Genomic DNA, 18621 nt, shown 5'->3' with positions numbered 1-18621 from the left:
TATGATATTTGATTTATAGCGTTTTTATGTGAATAAATTGGTGTTTGTGAGTGAGGCTGAGAGGTCGCAGAGACGCAGGCGGACGAGGTCGTCCTGCGTCTTCTTCTGTGGTTCCCCTGAATAAACAGCGTGTGTGATGTCGGCGTCAGCCTCGACTGTCGGCTCTGACGTCTGCGTCTGGAAATGTGTCCTGAGCTGTTGTCTCTGTGCAGAGACGAGCGCGGCGTCTCCGAGGTGAGTCAGAGCGTCCAAAGTGAGGGACGGTTAGATATTCATGAGAGGAGGGGGGGCACATCGAGTCATTTTTCAGCATGAAATACCTTCAAAGGCATTTTTTCTTTGTTCAAAACGCATTTAAGGTTTTTTTTGTTTGTTTTTATTAATAGCTTCTTTTTTGAGAAATTTTGGGGCATTTTGTTTTCTTTGAAAAAAACGATTTTTATTATTTTTCATTTTTGGAGTTAATATTTTTTTTGTCTTTAAAATTTCTTGGCAATTTTTTATGTTAAAGAATTTTTTCTTTCTTTAAAAAATGTCAGTTCCTCTTTTTTCCTTTTTTTGGGAAGAAAAAAGAAGAATTACACAATATACGAATACAATATAACGGAATACAATTTTTTTCTTTAAAAACTTTTGGCAGGTTTCTTTCTTTAAAGTTTTTGTGTGACCGTTTTTTTAACACAGGATCTCAGCCGCTGTCATTAATAAACTACCGTACCTAAACTCCAGAATCTGATCTGTCCGTTGGTCAGCGGACGCTGCGGCTGCTGTCTGACATTTAGCCGTTAATGAGAGCTGAGATGAAAGCGGCGGCGGACAGAACGAGTTCACACGCGGCGCCGCAGGTCACCTCCCGATGCAAATCAGACCCAGAAAAGGGCACAAACGCTTTTCCTCCTTCGTCATCATTAAAACGGCGTCCTGATCCGAGGTCAGACCGCAGCGTACCGCTCAATGTTTAAACGAAACACTGACAGCGAATCCTCTGACCTCTGACCTCTGACAGGAAGCAGCGCCGGTTTAATCAGCGGGTGGAGAGGCGAGCTGTCGGCGGCTCCTCTGAGGTCACAGCGAGCAGCAGCTCTCTGTCAGCGCGGCGCAGACCGGAAACGCTCAGATCACTCCCATCACAAATAACAAATACAGGAGCGCCAGTTTTTTATTTTAATTCAAAACGTTGAAGCAATCAACGCACGCGTGAGCTCGGCGCCGCAGCATTTCAAACTGAAACAACCACAAAGAGACACGAAACAGCCACAAAGAGACACGAAACAGCCACGAAGAGACACGAAACAACCACAAAGAGACACGAAACAACCACGAAGAGACACGAAACAACCACGAAGAGACACGAAACAACCACAAAGAGACACGAAACAGCCCAAAATAAAATTAATAAACCACAAACAAAAACACGAAAATGCAAAGCAGCCACAAAGAGACAAAAAACTTCCACAGAGATACGAAAAGAGCTCAAAGAAACCCCAAACTACTAAAACGAGCTTGAAGAGACTCAAACTGGTCACAAAGAGATGCAAAAAAACACAAAGTGACACAGAGCACCTACAGAAAAAAATGACCTCAATAAGACACAGATGCAAAATTCCAGTGCAGAGAGGCCACAAAGAGACGCAGCGCAAACAAAGATACAAACCCACCTCAGAGAGACACAAACTGGACACAAAGAGACATGAAATAGACACAAAGGAATGCTAAAGAACTTTAAAAAGATGCAAAATTACCAAAAGGATACGAAAATGCCACAAAGACACACAAAACCACCAAATAACAGATGCAAAATTAACACGAAGAGATGCAAAACAACTACAAACAGATGCAAAATTAGCACGAAACAAAATGACCTCGATGAGACACAAAGATGCAAAATGACCATCCGAATACAAAACAGCCACAAAGAGACACAACGAGAGTGAAAGTGTGTCCCTGACGAGCTGAAATGAATCAATAATGGCGTCCTCTGACGGTCATTAAGAGGAAAACTCTGACGGACGGTTCGTCTCCTGCGAGCCGAGTCTGACCTTCAGCCGTGAGTCACAGTCTGACCTTTGACCTCCGTGCATCAGGCGTCCACGTTTTCATGTAAACTGTTAAATATTAAAACGCAGACGCATCATCCATCACGGTGAACGCGCCGGCTCGCTCTTATCTGATGTGAGTCCATGAATAAAGCGTGACAGCAGGAGGAGCGCAGCGTATAAATACAGCAGCACAGCGGAGGACACACAGTCCACCTAGGAGACGAGACGACTGGCAGAGCGAGAGGACACGGAGAAAAGGACCACAGACGAAGAGGAGGAAGACAATATTTCCTGCAATATTTCTGCGGCGTTTAATCGTGAGTTCACATCCGTCCAACCGAACTCTTCATGATTTTATCAAGAAATGACAGAAATGTTAAGAACATAGAATTATCTGTGTTTTCTTTTTTTTAGGTTTTTAAAAGTATTTTTGGCGATGGAGAGCGTACGCGCCGCGGTCTACCTGTCCGTCTGTCTGTCCGTTCTGACAGCACTCTGTCAGGGTCAGAGGTCAGCCGACAACCAGCTGCCGTCTGCGCCGGACGAGCCCGTCCTCGCACTCACAACCAAAGAGCTGGTGAGTCATCTGTCTGCACACAGGATCTCTGCGCCTCACGCTTTTATTCTGAAATGAAGTTAGAGGTTTCTAACTTCTAATTAGTGTTAATAAATAATAATAATAATAATAATAATAATATAGATAATAATAATATTATAGATAATGATAATAATGATGAAGTTAAAGACTTCTAATTAATTAGAGTTTGTCCTCTTTTAATTCAGTTTTATTAAGTTTAGTGAAATCATGTTTTAAAAGTTAATAATAATAAATGTATTGTTATTATAATTATATTATTATGGCAATAAATGATGGTCAAATGGTTGTAGATTAACATATTAGAATATAAAATGTCATTGATGATGAAATCAAATTAGCATAATCATGTTATAAAAATGTCTTTTCATTATTATTATTTTATTATTAAAGAATTATTGTGGAGCTGCTGAGGCAGTAAATTCAAACTACTGAAAATTAAAATGTGATGAAATTATAAATAAAAAAATAATAAATAAATGATGGTAAATTTTTAATTGTCAAATTGAAATATTTAAAGAAATGCTCGAAATGGATGAAATCAAATGGAAATGATTTTGAATTTAAAAATGTTAATTTTTGGTCTCTAATTAAAAACGTTGATGTTAGTCATTAAGTAATTAATATAAAATAAAACTAATGAAGATAAAATTAGAGACTAAAGATGATGAGTGAAGAGATTTAGTCAAATGATAAACTCATAACGAGGTGATTAAATGAGGAGATTAAACATAAACTCATCATTTTCGTGTTTGTGTTCGTGCTTCAACATTTAAAAAAGATCTTCACATTATCTGAATGAATTAAGCCGATAAAAAGAAGGAGTGTTAAAAATCATCCGCGCCACATCGTCAGATTAACATAATGTTTTGGTAAAACCGTGTCATTAAAAACGACAACGTCAGAAGTGTTTAACCCTTTGAAATCTGGATCCATTTCAGTTTTCTTGTGCTGCATTCAGGCGTTTTTTCACGGGCTGTTTAACCCTTTCAAACCTGAACAATTTATACTTAACATGGCATGAAATGAGTAAAAGGTGACACGAAAATTACATAAAAATTGTTTTTAAAAGTGAGGGAGAGATTTTTAAAAATTATCCAAATGTCCATAAAACTGTATTTTTAATTATAATAATTGTATATTCAAAAATTATGTTACAGAAAATCTAAAATACATCTATATATTAGGTTTATTTTCCAAACTTTTTAGGGCTTTTTTGTTTATGTTTTTTTCTGCAATAAAACTATGAGCAGAGGAAGAAACTGGAGCAGAAAATAAAGGGTTAAAATCAAAGATGTGTGTGTCTGTAATCAAAGTCACGTCACTGCAGGCTTTTATGCTGAAAGGTAACATGTAAATATAGTTACATTACGTTCAACACATCGGGGGTCAAACTGCGGCCCGTGGACCAAATCTGGCCGTCCATCAGCTGATAGAAATTTCTGTTTCTATCAAACATAAATTTAATATATTTGAAATAATTCATAATATCCGTGTGTGTGTGCATGTGTGCGTGTGTGTGTGTGTGTGCATGTGTGCGTGTGTGTGTGCAGGCTGAAGCTCTGCAGGGTCTCCTGGATGAAGCTGACAGCAGCGTCGCTCTCTCAGTGGAGAAGAAAGCCAGCGTGATCCCGCGGGTGAGACAGCTGTCAATCAACCAAACGCCGTCATGTGACTCATCATCTGTCTCTTTATTTATTTATTTATTTATTTCCTCTGTGTGTGTGTGTGTGTGTGTGTGTGTGTGTGTGTGTGTGTGTGTGTGTGTTTTCTGCTCTGACAGGTTTATCACAGCTTCCTTCACATGTTGCTCAGATTCTGATCTCAATTTAATGTCAGCGAGAATCAAACTCTGCTGATCTGTGCCTGCAGAGTAGAATTATTATTATTAACATTATTATTATCACTATTAAAATTATTGTTATTAACATTGTTATTATCATTATTAAAATTATTATCATTAACATTGTTATTAACATGATCAGGATTATTATCATCATCATCATTGTTATTATTTCTGTCACTATTGTTATTATTAGTAGAAGGAACAATGTTTATGTTTTTGAGTAAAATGTTTTTATATTATCTGACAAAGTTTTGGTTTATTTTTTTTTTTAAATACACAACTGATAGAAATGTTTTAACTCTGTCTCTCTGTCCGTCTGTCTCTGTCCGTCTGTCTCTGTCCGTCTGTCTCTGTCTCAGTGTGATGTGGGCGAGCGCTGTGCGATGAAACACGGACCTCGAATCGGTCGACTGTGCGACTGTCTGAGAGGAACAGCCTGTAACACCTTCTTCCTGCGCTGCTACTGAACACACACACACACACACACACAGGTCCTCTGTACTTGTGAGGACATGTGTCCTGACTTTGACCTTCAGCCTGAAATTGAATCTTTAAACTCTGAAGACGTGAGGACCAGAGTGAATGTCCTCACAACAACAGAAGAACAAACACACACACACACACACACCTGTCTCACCTGTCTCACCTGTCTCACGTGGACGTGTCTCTGCATGTTTCTGTCTTTGTTTTGAGGTTTCGGTGTCTGTCCCTCAGATTCATTTATTTTTGTTAAATAAAGTTTCTTCATAAAGCTGCTCGGCTCCGATGACATCATCGTTCACACCTGAACACGCGTGTTTTCAGAGTCATACAGCAGGGCCGTCCCTACCGTCTGAGGACACCCGGGGTGTCTCATCGCTGAGTCTGTCCTCCAATACGAGACACGACCAAACGAACAAAAACACCTTTAACTTCTAAATCTCCGAAGAAAACAAATAAAGTTTTTGACTCACGTCTTTCTGTCCGTCCACCTTCAGTCCATCAGGCCAGATCAGCAGGACGTCCTTCACACCACTGTCCCACCTGCTGGAATCAGGAGACGAGAGGACAAACAAACTCAGTCAGGAAGGATATAATAATAATAATGGTCATAAAAAAAGATTATAGAAATAAAATGAAATAAATGAACTAAAATTATTATTATTGTTGTAATAATAATAATAATAATAATAATAATAATGACTTACAAAGTGCTCAGACAAACAAAGTAAAAACAGTGACGGGACACAAAGCAGACAAAACTACAGTCGAGTTCAGGTCAAATCTAAACGAGAGGACAAATAAGATGCACCATAAAAAATGTCAATATATCAACAATTAATATAAATAAAATGTGTAAAAATAAAATAAAATAAGTCCGGGCAGCAGCTCAGTCATGTACAGAGGACCTCTGCTGCTTTTCAGCGTTAAACTGTCCTGCCGTCCAATAAAGGCATCAAAGCCAAAAAAATACATCTTAAAATAAATACATAAATGCAAAAAACACAATTAACAAATACAACAACAGCAATTAAAAAAATAATAACAGGATGAAACAGGTTTCAGGAGGTGATTTCAAAGAAGTAATTCTGACTCAGATCAACATCTCTGATCCGTCGCTCGGGGACGAAGTTAAAATTTAAAATTTAAAAACAGAGTGACGAGGAAACATCTGCAAAACCAGGAAACACCTGGAAACACCTGGAAACACCTGGAAAAACCTGGAAACACCAGAATACGCCAGGATACACCTGGAAACACCTGGAAACGGCTGTGTGGCTGCAGGCAACCATCAAACTAAACCAGAGTGAGCTCATCAGACCCCCACAGCACGCGGACATGTAGTCACTGTGTCTGCGAGCAGCCGAACACACACACACACACACACGCACACACACACACACACACGTATATATATATGTATATATATATATTTATAGTAGTCGTGCGGCTCGTCTTGCCAAGAAGGGTTAATTAGCACGAGGGTGAGATTTTAATTTGACCCTGAGTTAGTTTATAGTTCTACTTCCTGTCTTTTCTGTGGATCGTTTTTTTTTGCGTGTGTTTGTTTGTCGCTCGGTGAACAAAACGTGTATTTTACTGTCTTCATCAGTCTGAGCCGCCGTCCAATCAGAGACGAGCGACGCCTGATCCACAGGACCTTTAATTTGAAAGGACAGACAGGACTCTATCTGTGAGGATCACAGAGAAGGATGACATTTAACTAACGAGATAACACATGCTCATTACACACACACACACACACACAGATCAACACACACACACACACACACACACACACAGATCAACACACACACACACACACACACACACACACTGCAGATCTGCAGACAATAATAGGTGGATGATTATTATTAATATTACCATTACTGTTATTATTTTATTATTAGTATTAACATTATTATTGTTGTTGTTGTTATTATTATTATAATCTTTATTATTATTATTATTAGTAGTAGTATTATCACTATTATAATAATAATAACTATTATTATAACCATTATCTTAAAAATAATAATAATGTAAATCATAAAACGAAGAGGTGTGATGAAACCTGATCACACAATTAAAGAAATGGAGGATTTTATTTTGACATCCGTCGCCGGAAGTGATGGTGCGTGTTTTCCGGAGCGGAGCACCGGGAGCATTCAGCGGAGAGAAGCCGTTAGCTGAATCAAACACCGGCAGAAAACCGACGCGTTATTCGGTTGGTCGGAGATGGACCGACACCGGAAACAACTGGAGCTGGTTTTAAAACCGGAAACGAAGCCGCGAGGAGAAGGTTTGTTTCCTTCCTGCTGCTCTGCTGATGATGCTAAGCTAACGCTAGCCTGTTAGCCGCAGCTAGCTCCTGAAGCTAACGGGTTTATTTCCTGTTTGTGAGCTTTTGTTTGTTGTTATTTTGTTTTTTGGTCACGTGAAGGAGAAACAAAGATCAGCGTAGTGTCAAAGAGGGCGCGCGCGCGCACACACACACACACACACACACACACACACATATACTGTATCTATCTGTAGATGTATAAATAGATATATACTGAAGATATTTGCACTGCAGCTTAAACTTTTGCACGTCTTTAAAATTCCTCCATCGCACCTTTTTGTACATTTTATGTTCTGTATATTATATTTGTTTTTTTATTTTCTTATTGCTTCTATATTTTTAATTTATATCCCATTTTTTTAACGTTATTATAGAAAAGAATCGAGCAGAAATACTTTATTGAACCCGTGAGGGAAATTATTTATTATTATATTTATTCTTCCTCTTTGGTAATTGTTTTGCACCAAAACACCAAGCCAGGTTCTGATTCTGATATTTTAAAAACAGGAAAAATTTCAGAAAATGTAATAATAATATTTACATGTTTAAAATATTGTCACGAAAATATTTGCACTCTTTTGCATATTAGCACTTTTTTGAAGTCATTCCTATTTTTTCATATTTCTTGCTAATTTTGAGTAATTTCTTAAGTTGCTCTATTAAAACAAAAGTAGAGGGCGCTCAGACGCCACCACAACATCTGGGATGTGCTGGAGTAGGAGTACAAAGAGGCAGAAAATGAAAATACTCAGAGTACAAGTCCCTTGGATTTATTATTTCTGTACAGTACTTGAGTAAATGTACTTAGTTTTACACGGTTAAAATTCTGAATATATGAAATACTAATTATTAGTAGTTAATCACAAACATAACGAAGCCTGTAATAACTGTGAAAGAGCACCCCCCTCACCTCAAAGACATTACAATATTTTCATCCTGATGGCTTTTTTCTGTAATAAATACAGTGGCATCTTCACAAAAACTGACACTTAAAGGGTTAATCTTGTAAAATTGTAAAAATAATACTAATAATAATCTGTCACATGTTTATGGTGCTTTATTAACTGACACATTTTTGCGTGTGAGGGGGAAGAGCGGAAGTATTTTTCTAAAAACTGACGTGGCGCCCCAAAAAAACCCATCAAAATCCCCGATGCTGCTAATCAATGACATATTCCAGCCTGCGAAAATTTTAAAAATATTCCGTCCAGACCAGGTTTAATTAAAAAAAAATAATAAATTGTGGTGTGTTTTGTTTTTCATCAGATAATATCAGTGGTATCATCACAACAACTGGCTTTTAAAGGGTTAATTTTCTGAAAATGAACAAACATTTGGTAGTTATGATCAGGACTGTAGTTCTTTGTTTAAATATTTAATTAAAAAAATAAAATAATAATATTCTGTCATATTTTTAGAGCACTTTACTGATGGACACGCATTTTTGCATGTCGGGGGGAATAGTGTAAGTGTTTTAAAGAGTTAACAGCTGTCTGTCTATGTTTCAGTTTTACCTTCAGATGTTCGAAAAGTGATCATTGGTGAAGAGGAGGAGCAGGAGAAGTGGAGTTCCAGTGAGGAGCAGGAGGAGCAGGAGGACCCAGAGCCCCCACACATTAAAGAGGAGCAGGAGGAGCTGTGGAGCAGTCAGGAGGGAGAGCAGCTTCAAGGTCTGGAGGAGGCTGATATCACCAAGTTCCCATTCACTCCTGTCCCTGTGAAGAGTGAAGATGATGAAGAGAAACCTCAGTCCTCACAGCTTCATCAAAGACTAACTGAACAGATGGAAACAGAAGCTGATGGAGAGGACTGTGGAGGACCAGAACCAGACAGGGACTCACATCCAGACGGATACTTACGGCCACTCAGTGAGGACGAGTCTCTGGACTCGTGTGAGACTGAATTCAGCGACGGGAACTGGGACGAGAGCGGAGAGGCTCGGTCGGGTTTAAACTCCCTGCAGGGCATCGAGGTCACTGTCGGTAATATTAACTGCAGTTCTGTCGAACGCTCGTTCAGCTGCTCTGAGTGCGGTCAAAGATTCGGCCGCAAGCCACATCTCAACGCACACATGAGAATCCACACAGGAGAGAAACCGTTCAGTTGCTCTTTCTGTGGTAAAAGGTTTTCCCAGAAGGGAAACTCCATCAGTCACATGAGGCTTCACACAGGAGAGAAACCCTTCAGCTGCTCTGTCTGTAAAAAGAGTTTTAGATACAGTGGAGACGTTAGCAGACACATGAGGATCCACACAGGAAAGAAAACATTCAAAGGCAACGTTAGTGACATGATCAAAAGTAACATTCACACAAGACCAGAACGAACAGGGAACTTAGACCCCCAAAGTCAATTAGAACCAGATAGTAACGATAAACATTCAGTACCGGAGGCTGAAGTCAGTGACCGTCAGTCGGGGTTCAACTCTGAACTTGACTCTCTGAACGCTGAGAGATGTAACTCTGAAAAAGAGTCGTTCAGCTGCTCCGAGTGCGGGAGGACGTTTTGCCGTAGGGACCATCTGATGAGCCACATGAGAACTCACACAGGAGAGAAACCATTCAGCTGCTCCGTTTGTCAGAAACGTTTCAGCTGCAGCGGAAACATTTTGGCACACATGAGAATTCACACAGGAGAGAAACCGTTCAAATGTTCATTCTGTAACAAAAGTTTCAGCCAGAAAGGAACTCTGCAGCTGCACACCAGAATTCACACGGGAGAGAAACCATTCAGTTGCCCATTTTGCGATAAAAGATTTGCGCATAAAAGACGTATGACACTGCACATGTCGGTCCACACAGAGGAGAAACGCTTCAGCTGCAGCGCATGTGACAAAAGATTCACTTGGTATACGCAGCTTAAAACTCACAAGTGTGTCGGCGAGTCCTCGCAGCTTCGTCAAAGCCAAACCGAGAAAAAGGCACCCGTTAAGAAGTCGTTCAGCTGCACTGAGTGTGGCAAAACATTTAGTCTGAAAGGTAATCTGAAAACACACATGAGAATTCACACAGGAGAGAAACCGTTTTGCTGCTCCATTTGTGGTAAACGTTTTAAACAGAACGTGCATCTTACAGAACATATGACAATTCACACAGGAGAAAAACTCTATAAATGCAGCATTTGTGGCAAAGGATTCAACAAGAAGTCACTTGTCAAAAATCATGTGTGTGTTTAATTTATTTTTTGGGATATTGATCAACATTCTGAAGTCAGAGTTTTGTTTGTCAGAAACATTTCAGCTGCAGCTGGAACAATTTGACACACATGAAAAGTCACACAGGAGAGAACCAGTTTGTGACAAAAGTTTCAGTTAGAAAGGAACTTTGCAACATCCGAGCATTCATACAGGAGAGAAACCATTTCGTTGCTCTGATTGTGGAAAAAGTTTTAAACAAAATGTGCATTCAGCTGCTATCCATACTATTTGATACCATTTTATGTTACGCCTTTTCGTCGAAAAAAATAAAATAAAAACTCAAAAAGTTCTATTTTGATGCTTTGTTTATGCCCTCTGGCTCCGTATTTACCCTGAAAGACCTTTTTTTTTAACTAATTCTGAATAGTGATGTTAAAATATTTGCAGTTGTTTGTTATTAGTACTGATGGCATGTTGAATAATTCTTTACGCACTGTGAAGGGACTTATGGCTTTTATTTTGGTGTAGTTGTAATTTTTTTTAATTAAAATTTGAATAGAAAAGAAAATGCCAAAGATTTTACTACGTAGGAATTTTTTTTTTTGAATGAAAACATACTTTCTAAACTTGGTTTAACGATAACAGCATAATACTGCAAATACACCCTTTCAAACAGCAACAGACTTTTAATTCTTTCAAATATTCAGACATTGTAATATCAAAAATATATACAACAAAAATGTCAAACAACTCATAACATCTGTAATATAAACAAAAAAAGTATAGATTAAATTACCGTCTTTATTGGTATCACAAAATTATTTGGTTTCAGTCTAAAAACCAAATTTTGCTAACGAAAACAAAGTGATGCCTCCTGTGACTAATAAATACTAAAAATTGGTTGTAAAATAAACACAAAACCATTTGAAGTCGAAGGCTCCTCCCCTGAGCCAAAATAAAAGCACGAGTCCTCCCCAGTGCTCAAAAATGATTTGACATCTGACTTATTTTGTTTTAGTTCCCTCATTTATTTGATTTTTCCTTTCAAGCAGGTAATGAGAAAACAAGCATCTTTTTTCAATATTTGATTTTCACAGAAAAACAAATAAACGAAATTCTCACTCTTTTTGTTGTTATTTTGTTTTCCAGGCGGAACTAAATAACTGAATAAAGAGACGATACACAAACCAAACTACACTAACAACAGTAATCAAAGACAATAAAAATAAATTCACCTATCAGTCAACAAAAAAAACAATCAAATACTATTAAATATCTTATTCAAAAATCAACATAAAACAACCAAAAACCCAAAAATATAGTAACCAACCAACACGCCACAGCACCAAACAGCCCGCAACTCATAACTGATGATGATTCCTTCACTTTTAACAAAAATACGGACGATTTTAAAACTCGGCTGACGTCAGCGGGTCTTTTGAAAGTTTAAGGCCGTTAAAACACGCACGCGACATCACGTGATCACATGTGAAAGGACACGGTACCTTCGTGTTTCCGCTCAGTCAGCTGATCAAATATCCGAGAAAAGAGCCTGAAACCGCAGAGCGCAGCGTCGCGTTTTCCCTCAAAAACATTCAAACTTTTCCGTTTCAACATCCCGTTTCCGCTTCAATATCCCGTTTCCGCTTCCTCTTCTTCTTCTGTTGGGTTTAACGCAAGCCTTAAACCAGGAAGTGCGCCATGCATTAATGCAAAATGTATATAGTGGCCGGAAGTGGAATTACACTTACGTTTTATAAACTAATGAGCTCAAAGTGTCGGCTGATGATTTATCATGTTTCATTTCACGTTTGACTTTTGGCTGTAACTACAGCTCTCTTATTTAACTCTTTCAATAAATGTAAATAAACACTTTCTTTGTTTATCTCTGAAAATTATTTACAGTTTAATCTTTATTTACTCCAAGATATATTTTTTTTTGTTCTGGCTTTTCAGACACAGAATTTATATATATATATATATATATATATATATATATATATATACATTTTAATTTTTTTAGAGTTTTTTTTTATTAAAAGTTCCATCATTGTACAAAATAAAACTTATTTTTGGACACACGAAACATCAACATGACGTTTCTGTGTGTTAAAATCTCTGCAGACGGTTTCAACATAAACGTTTTAATCAATCTCCAACAACACGGATCTCCAACAGAGGCAGACAGCGCAGATCTCTGAAGGAATCTTCGAAGGCAGTGCGGATCTCAATCACTGAATTAAATATTATCATTACAAATGATGTTACAACAGAGAACAATTATTAGGACTACCACACAAAAAAAGTGTATATAGTGTGAAATAAATAAGGAAATGGATGGGGTCTCAATGAGTTTTGAGTTATTTACATATCAAGTATACCACCATATATAATTTGACATAGCCTACAATTTACAACAACAAAAAATGTCTACTTTGGTTTTTAGTTCTTGTCAACTACCCAACTGCAGAATCTGATAACAAAGTGGCATCGTCCTGAATGACAGTGACTGACCCACAGCAGCCTGAGACAAACAGCAGCATGGATCTCTAACAGCGCGGATCTCCGACACAGCGGCTGGCAGCGCGGATCTCTTTATCCTCAGTAATATAATAATAATGTGAGTTATTATTCAATTTATATGGAGTTTTCAGTGATTTAAACTTAAACACTCAACCGGAAATATGCAGCAACACAAACGTTTAACCACCTTTCCAACTCGATGGTGAAGTTTGGCTGCGGTTAAAATATCTCATCGACAGGTGAAAGTTTTTCTTAGCGAGGAGGTCGTTGGGAGTATCCGCCTTTTCCTCCATTTTCCACTCGAAGTGAGCACCGAGGAGAAGCCCGGGGAGGAGAGCAGGAGGAGCGGGGAGACGGGAGCAGACAGGCGGCTGGAAGGTGGAGGCTGAGCCGGAGGAGGCGGGAAAAACACGGCGAAGGAGCGACGACAGTCCCATTCACTTCACCTGCACACACACACCTGCACGCACACTGTGTACACCCACTCCTGCACACACACACTCCTGAGCGTACAGACGGTGTGTGTGTGTGTGTGTGTGTGTGCGTGTGTGTGTGTGTGTGTGTGTGTGCTCACTCACATTTCCTCACTCACACACACACTTCACTGACCCCTTTAATGTGACAACAGAGACACCCGGTGGTTATTTGCAAGAACTGCAACTTCCCTCATTTGATTACCTATATTAAGAAAAATAATAATAATTAGGAGTTTTATGGAATCTCTGATACCTATTTTTTAATCACAACGTAAATGAATAACAAATACATTATGAATTGATGAATCCAGAAAAAAAAACCAACTGTGTGTTCATTGTAGTGTTTCAATCACAATACTGGACTTTGTTATTCTGACACAATACTTTGAAAAATATTGATATACTGTATAATTCTTGTTACCACAGAAAAATTGACATCAAGGCAATGAATTTTATGTTTTTTTTAATTAGAAGATAAATATTACAAAGCGATAACATAAGAATAACAACAACAAATTCATCAATCAGCCTGTGATATCACCTTTAAAACACGTCACCATGTCATATTGCTGTGAAGAAATGTAACACCAACTAAGGCCTTTTTTTTAATGAATGAATTTCTTCTTTTAAATCTTCGTTGGTCCCCGGGAAGAGTGGACGCCTGAGGCCCTGCTTTTTAGCCCGAGACACAACACAAAAGCACCGCCGTCGGTGATGTCATCCTGTTTGCTGATAGGTCGTTGACGGTCAACAATGAGAAAATCGGCCGATAAATCGGTGCGTCTCAAATGAAGATAATATTCTCGTTGCAGTGCTTGCGTGAAAACCACTCAGAAGTCGTCACACATTCAAAATGCAAAAAAGTGCAAGAAGAAACATTTCTTCATTCTAGCAAGTCATGACTTATTAAAAATATATATATTTTTTTTTTCAAATTTGCATCCGCAAACGTGTTTCCCATGGCGATGAAGTGCTGAACTGAAATGAAATAAATTGGGAAGTGAGACCAAGAGGAGGCGGAGCTGCAGCGGTGCGAGGTGATGTCAACTAAACATCGGAGAGAAGGAAGTCATATTGATAACGTCAAAAGTTTGTATTGAAATTGATTAAAATATTCAGAATAAGTAATGTAATTTAAATTATTTTTTTTTCATCAGCGATTCATTCTTATTTTAGGCTTATGGCGAGAACATTCTGCAAAGTCCAGATGACGTTGTTTTCAGCGGCTGAGTTGAGCCTCCGGCGGGACGCCAAGCCTCTCCGGCTGATGAAACTGTGACTGACGAGCGAACCACTGCTGCTGTCTGAGCTGATAAAGCCACGAGAATCCTTGGCCAAACACTGTGCTGCTGAGCCTTTTCTCTCCTGTGTGGATTCTCATGTGTGCTTTCAGATTTCCACGTTCACGGAAAGGTTTGCCGCACACCGAGCAGCTGAATGGTTTCTCTCCTGTGTGGATTCTCATGTGTGTGTGTAGAGATCCACTCTGTGTGAAAGACTTATCACAGAGTGAGCAGCTGAAAGGTTTCTCTCCTGTGTGAGTGATCATGTGTCGCTTCAGATGTGCTTTTTGCAAAAATCTTTGATCGCAAAATGAGCAGCTGAACGGTTTCTCTCCTGTGTGAGTGATCATGTGTCGCTTCAGATTTCCCTTGAAGCCGAATCTTTTCCCACACACAGAGCAGCTGAACGGTTTCTCACTGACAGAGACGCCAACATTGTTCAGAAAATCTAAACCTAGCTGAGGGTCTCTGGTCTCCTTCCAATCCTCTCTGTCCTCAGGACACCCTGACGTCCTGAAATCGAAACAGCTCAAAGCTTTGTTGACAGAACCACGCCCTAAAAGACCGTCCAAGTTTTCACTGTTTTTAAACGAGTTTAAACCAAACAGACGTTCTCCTGTTTCCCTCCAAACATCACTGTCAAAACTGTCCTCAGTCTCAGGTACGCAAGAGTCCCCAGTCTTCACCTCACTGAGTGGCCGCAAGTATCCGTCTGGATGTGAGTTCCTGTCTGGTTCTGGTCCTCCACAGTCCTCTCCATCAGCTTCTGTTTCCATCTGTTCAGTTAGTCTTTGATGAAGCTGTGAGGACTGAGGTTTCTCTTCATCATCTTCACTCTTCACAGGGACAGGAGTGAATGGGAACTTGGTGATATCAGCCTCCTCCAGACCTTGAAGCTGCTCTCCCTCCTGACTGCTCCACAGCTCCTCCTGCTCCTCTTTAATGTGTGGGGGCTCTGGGTCCTCCTGGTCCTCTTTAATGTGTGGGGGCTCTGGGTCCTCCTGATCCTCTTTAATGTGTGGGGGCTCTGGGTCCTCCTGGTCCTCTTTAATGTGTGGGGGCTCTGGGTCCTCCTGATCCTCTTTAATGTGTGGGGGCTCTGGGTCCTCCTGGTCCACAGTGGAGGGAGGGAGGACGTCTGCAGGAAACACATACAGAGACGTTACAGAGAAATGTTGTTGATCATTTAACCCTTTAGTGTTTGTCTCATTTTAGTCTCTTTTCTTCTTCCTGTTGTGATAACTGTGTGTGTGTTGATGCATGTGTCCTAAATGTAGTCCAGATTGTGTATTTGAGTGTAATCAGTGAATTTGCAGCTCAGCTCCTACAATAAGTCTAAAATACACTGTGGAAACTAAATAGTTACATTCAGACTGTTCAGGTCAAAAAATGCTCCATTGAAACCCATTCAAACTGACATTTTTGATCATTTTTAATGTACTTAGGATATAGTATATTGTAAATATTTTTCCCCATCTAAAAACATAGTGGCACCATGACAAAAAAATGGCATTTCAAGGGTCAAAATTCTGGATTTCATGAATATTTGTGATCAGGACTAAAGTTGGTTAAAAAAATAAACTCCATGAAAGCAGAAAGTCACATTAATGTATAAAATGTCTTAAAGCTTTATTTTGAAAAGTGCATTAGTGGGCAGAGCAATACGAGTGTGTGTAACATTAAAGCGGCCTGTAAAGAGTTAATCACAGCTCATTAACCCCTTGTTAAACTCTTACAGATCAGTGAGATAACTCAGTGAAGTTCACCTGTTAGGGCCGGCTCAGGTTTGCCTTGAACCGGCCCCTAAATCTGTTACAGATCACCGAGCATCAAACGGCCTCACAGCGTTCACTCGGCCGAGTCTGTTAAACGGCCAAAAATCACAGAAAGTCTTAAATCCGAGAAATGTCTTCCTATCCGATAAGTCAAGTCAATTTTATTTATAAAGCCTATTTTCACAAAACAGAGGGCTTTACAGCAGGCACCCTCCCTCTGCCCTCCCCTCCCATCACCGAAGAAAAGCTCCCGAAAAAGAACCCAGAACGAAGGAAAAAAAGGACGAAACCTCAGGAAGAGCAGCAGAGGATGATGAGGGATCCCTCTTCAGGGCGGACAGACGAGCGAAAGATGTCGTAATAACAAATGAAATACAATCATGGCAAAAAAGGAAAGAGAAAGAGAGAGGGGGAGAGAGGGAGAGAGAGGGGGGAGAGAGGGGGAGAGGTCCCCTCTCGAGAGGTCACGAAATCCTAGAAACATGTATGACAACCCTGATGTCACAGGTTCCACTAACAGCCCCGCTGTGATCAATAGAGAACAGTCCCTCAGGTAAACAGCCCCGCTGTGATAAATAGAGAACAGTCCCTCAGGTAAACAGCCCCGCTGTGATAAATAGAGAACAGTCCCTCAGGTAAACAGACCTGCTCTGTGTAACCGGAGCTGAGGGTTGAAAACAGCGTCCAGTAGTTTCCGTTGTCGCTCGTTCTCCTCTTTTGATCGAGAAAGTTCCTCCTCGTACTCTGCTATCGTTCTTTCAAACAGCCCAAATATCTCTTCAGCAGCCGCAGTTAGTCGCTGCTTCACCAACGCTCTCAGCATTTGGACTTTACACATTTTCACACAAACTTTTTCTCCCAAACATCAAACAGTCCGTTTGCAGCTAGCATGCTAAGCTAACGTCGGCAGCTCTGCGGTCCAGCTGGAGATGACGTCAGCGGGAGGAGGACAGGAGAATCACACAGGAGAGAGAAAATAACACTTAAACACAAAAACAACAAAATAACGGGACTCCTCTCAGCGACGAGACGCCATCTTGTTCCAGGTTACCCGGACAAAAACTTCCGGTCCATGTGAACTTCTGGGCTTCAAACTAAAAGCCCATTGTCTCTGCGAACAGTAATAGAGGTTCTCTTTCAGATTCTACATAGTTATTCTTTAAATAACAACAATGTAAAACTAGTATAATAATAATAATAACAATAATTATAATAATTAAAGCTGCAAGCAGCGATGAACAGGCCGTCGCGCCTCCACACAGGTCGGGGTTACTGGTGTGATCATGGATCTATTATAGTCCGGGTGGGACTGACGTGGCCGTTTATTTCTGTGAAGTCGGATCGTCCACACAGAGAGTTTGGACCCTGGAGTGAGATATTTTATCTGCTGCACTACTGTTCGAGGCCACTAGGTGGCGCTGGAGAGCACACACATCCCAGTCATCTGGTTGACATCATTTTTAGACCAAACCATGTAAATTTTCAGTAAATCAAAGGATTACTGTGTTACAAGGCTCACTTCCGGTTGCCAGTAGGAGGCGCTGACACCCTGATCACACGTCAAACAAACTGTAAAATATACACAGTATATAAACTGTATATAAAGTATACACAGTATATAAACTATGCATATGGTATTAACAGTACATACAGTATACACAGCATCGAAACTGTATTTAAAGTATGCACAGTACATCAACTGTATATTAAGTATACAGATCATATAAACAGTATACAGTATTTACACTCTAGTATTCCAGCACGAGTTTTATTTTGACAGCGGTCTGGAGGAGCCGGATGTTTGTTCTCCGGGTCAGCGGGGGGCGGGAGCTGCTGCGGCCGCCTGTCGGGGCTCGAGGAGCGGCTGCAGGGACGCGACGGCTCGGTCCTCCGATCCAGTGAAAATGTTTATGTGTATGTATGTGTATAAAAAAACAATAAATTTTTCTAAAGATGTAAACTCTTGAAAGGCATGTTATCTTTAAAACAGGAGGAAGAAGTTATACAAAATATGGTAATTTAAAATTGTATGCCTTGCCAAAGACAAAAAAAATACCCCCCTTTTTTTGCACAAACTCCTCCCTTCTCACAAATAGTTCCCTTATTTGGAAGCTGTGTTAAGAATAT

At 39.8% G+C, this 18621-nt stretch overlaps 3 protein-coding genes across 3 annotated transcripts; 2 read left to right on the top strand and 1 right to left on the bottom strand.

The window, feature by feature from the left end:
• Window positions 1-2204: 2204 nt before the first annotated feature.
• Window positions 2205-5234, top strand: cart4 (cocaine- and amphetamine-regulated transcript 4). Its single transcript, XM_088090707.1, has 4 exons — window positions 2205-2356; window positions 2454-2616; window positions 4188-4271; window positions 4840-5234. Exons 2-4 carry the CDS (start codon window positions 2476-2478, stop codon window positions 4945-4947), a joined length of 333 nt encoding a protein of 110 aa, XP_087946833.1. The 5' UTR covers window positions 2205-2356; window positions 2454-2475; the 3' UTR covers window positions 4948-5234.
• Window positions 5235-7093: 1859 nt separating this feature from the next.
• Window positions 7094-12312, top strand: LOC121965342 (uncharacterized). The gene is made up of 2 exons (XM_088090663.1): window positions 7094-7262; window positions 8813-12312. Exons 1-2 carry the CDS (start codon window positions 7199-7201, stop codon window positions 10474-10476), a joined length of 1728 nt encoding a protein of 575 aa, XP_087946789.1. The 5' UTR covers window positions 7094-7198; the 3' UTR covers window positions 10477-12312.
• A 1570-nt stretch (window positions 12313-13882) lies between these two features.
• Window positions 13883-17568, bottom strand: LOC148186748 (uncharacterized). Its single transcript, XM_088090690.1, has 2 exons — window positions 17140-17568; window positions 13883-15857 (listed from the first exon to the last, which is right to left on the bottom strand). The coding sequence occupies exons 1-2, from the start codon at window positions 17330-17332 to the stop codon at window positions 14656-14658; spliced, it is 1395 nt and encodes a 464-aa protein (XP_087946816.1). The 5' UTR covers window positions 17333-17568; the 3' UTR covers window positions 13883-14655.
• Between the last annotated feature and the right edge of the window lie 1053 nt (window positions 17569-18621).

The sequence above is a fragment of the Plectropomus leopardus genome, chromosome 17 (assembly GCF_026936395.1).
Source record: "Plectropomus leopardus strain MGB_pleo_1.0 chromosome 17, ASM2693639v1, whole genome shotgun sequence".
Classification (NCBI taxonomy): domain Eukaryota; kingdom Metazoa; phylum Chordata; class Actinopteri; order Perciformes; family Serranidae; genus Plectropomus; species Plectropomus leopardus.
Note: the sequence above shows the minus strand (reverse complement) of the source record. Positions and strands in the feature narration are given on the sequence as shown.

What these genes read in the sequence shown, in the direction of transcription:
- LOC148186748 (XM_088090690.1), bottom strand. Translation starts at nt 17,332, where the DNA reads ATGTGTAAAGTCCAAATGCTGAGAGCGTTGGTGAAGCAGCGACTAACT. An exon ending in GCTCCGGTTACACAGAGCAG is followed by an intron (nt 15,858 to 17,139) that starts GTCTGTTTACCT and finishes TGTTTCCTGCAG; the next exon opens with ACGTCCTCCCTCCCTCCACT.
- cart4 (XM_088090707.1), top strand. Translation starts at nt 2,476, where the DNA reads ATGGAGAGCGTACGCGCCGCGGTCTACCTGTCCGTCTGTCTGTCCGTT. An exon ending in CACTCACAACCAAAGAGCTG is followed by an intron (nt 2,617 to 4,187) that starts GTGAGTCATCTG and finishes GTGTGTGTGCAG; the next exon opens with GCTGAAGCTCTGCAGGGTCT. An exon ending in AAGCCAGCGTGATCCCGCGG is followed by an intron (nt 4,272 to 4,839) that starts GTGAGACAGCTG and finishes TCTCTGTCTCAG; the next exon opens with TGTGATGTGGGCGAGCGCTG.
- LOC121965342 (XM_088090663.1), top strand. Translation starts at nt 7,199, where the DNA reads ATGGACCGACACCGGAAACAACTGGAGCTGGTTTTAAAACCGGAAACG. An exon ending in AACGAAGCCGCGAGGAGAAG is followed by an intron (nt 7,263 to 8,812) that starts GTTTGTTTCCTT and finishes TCTATGTTTCAG; the next exon opens with TTTTACCTTCAGATGTTCGA.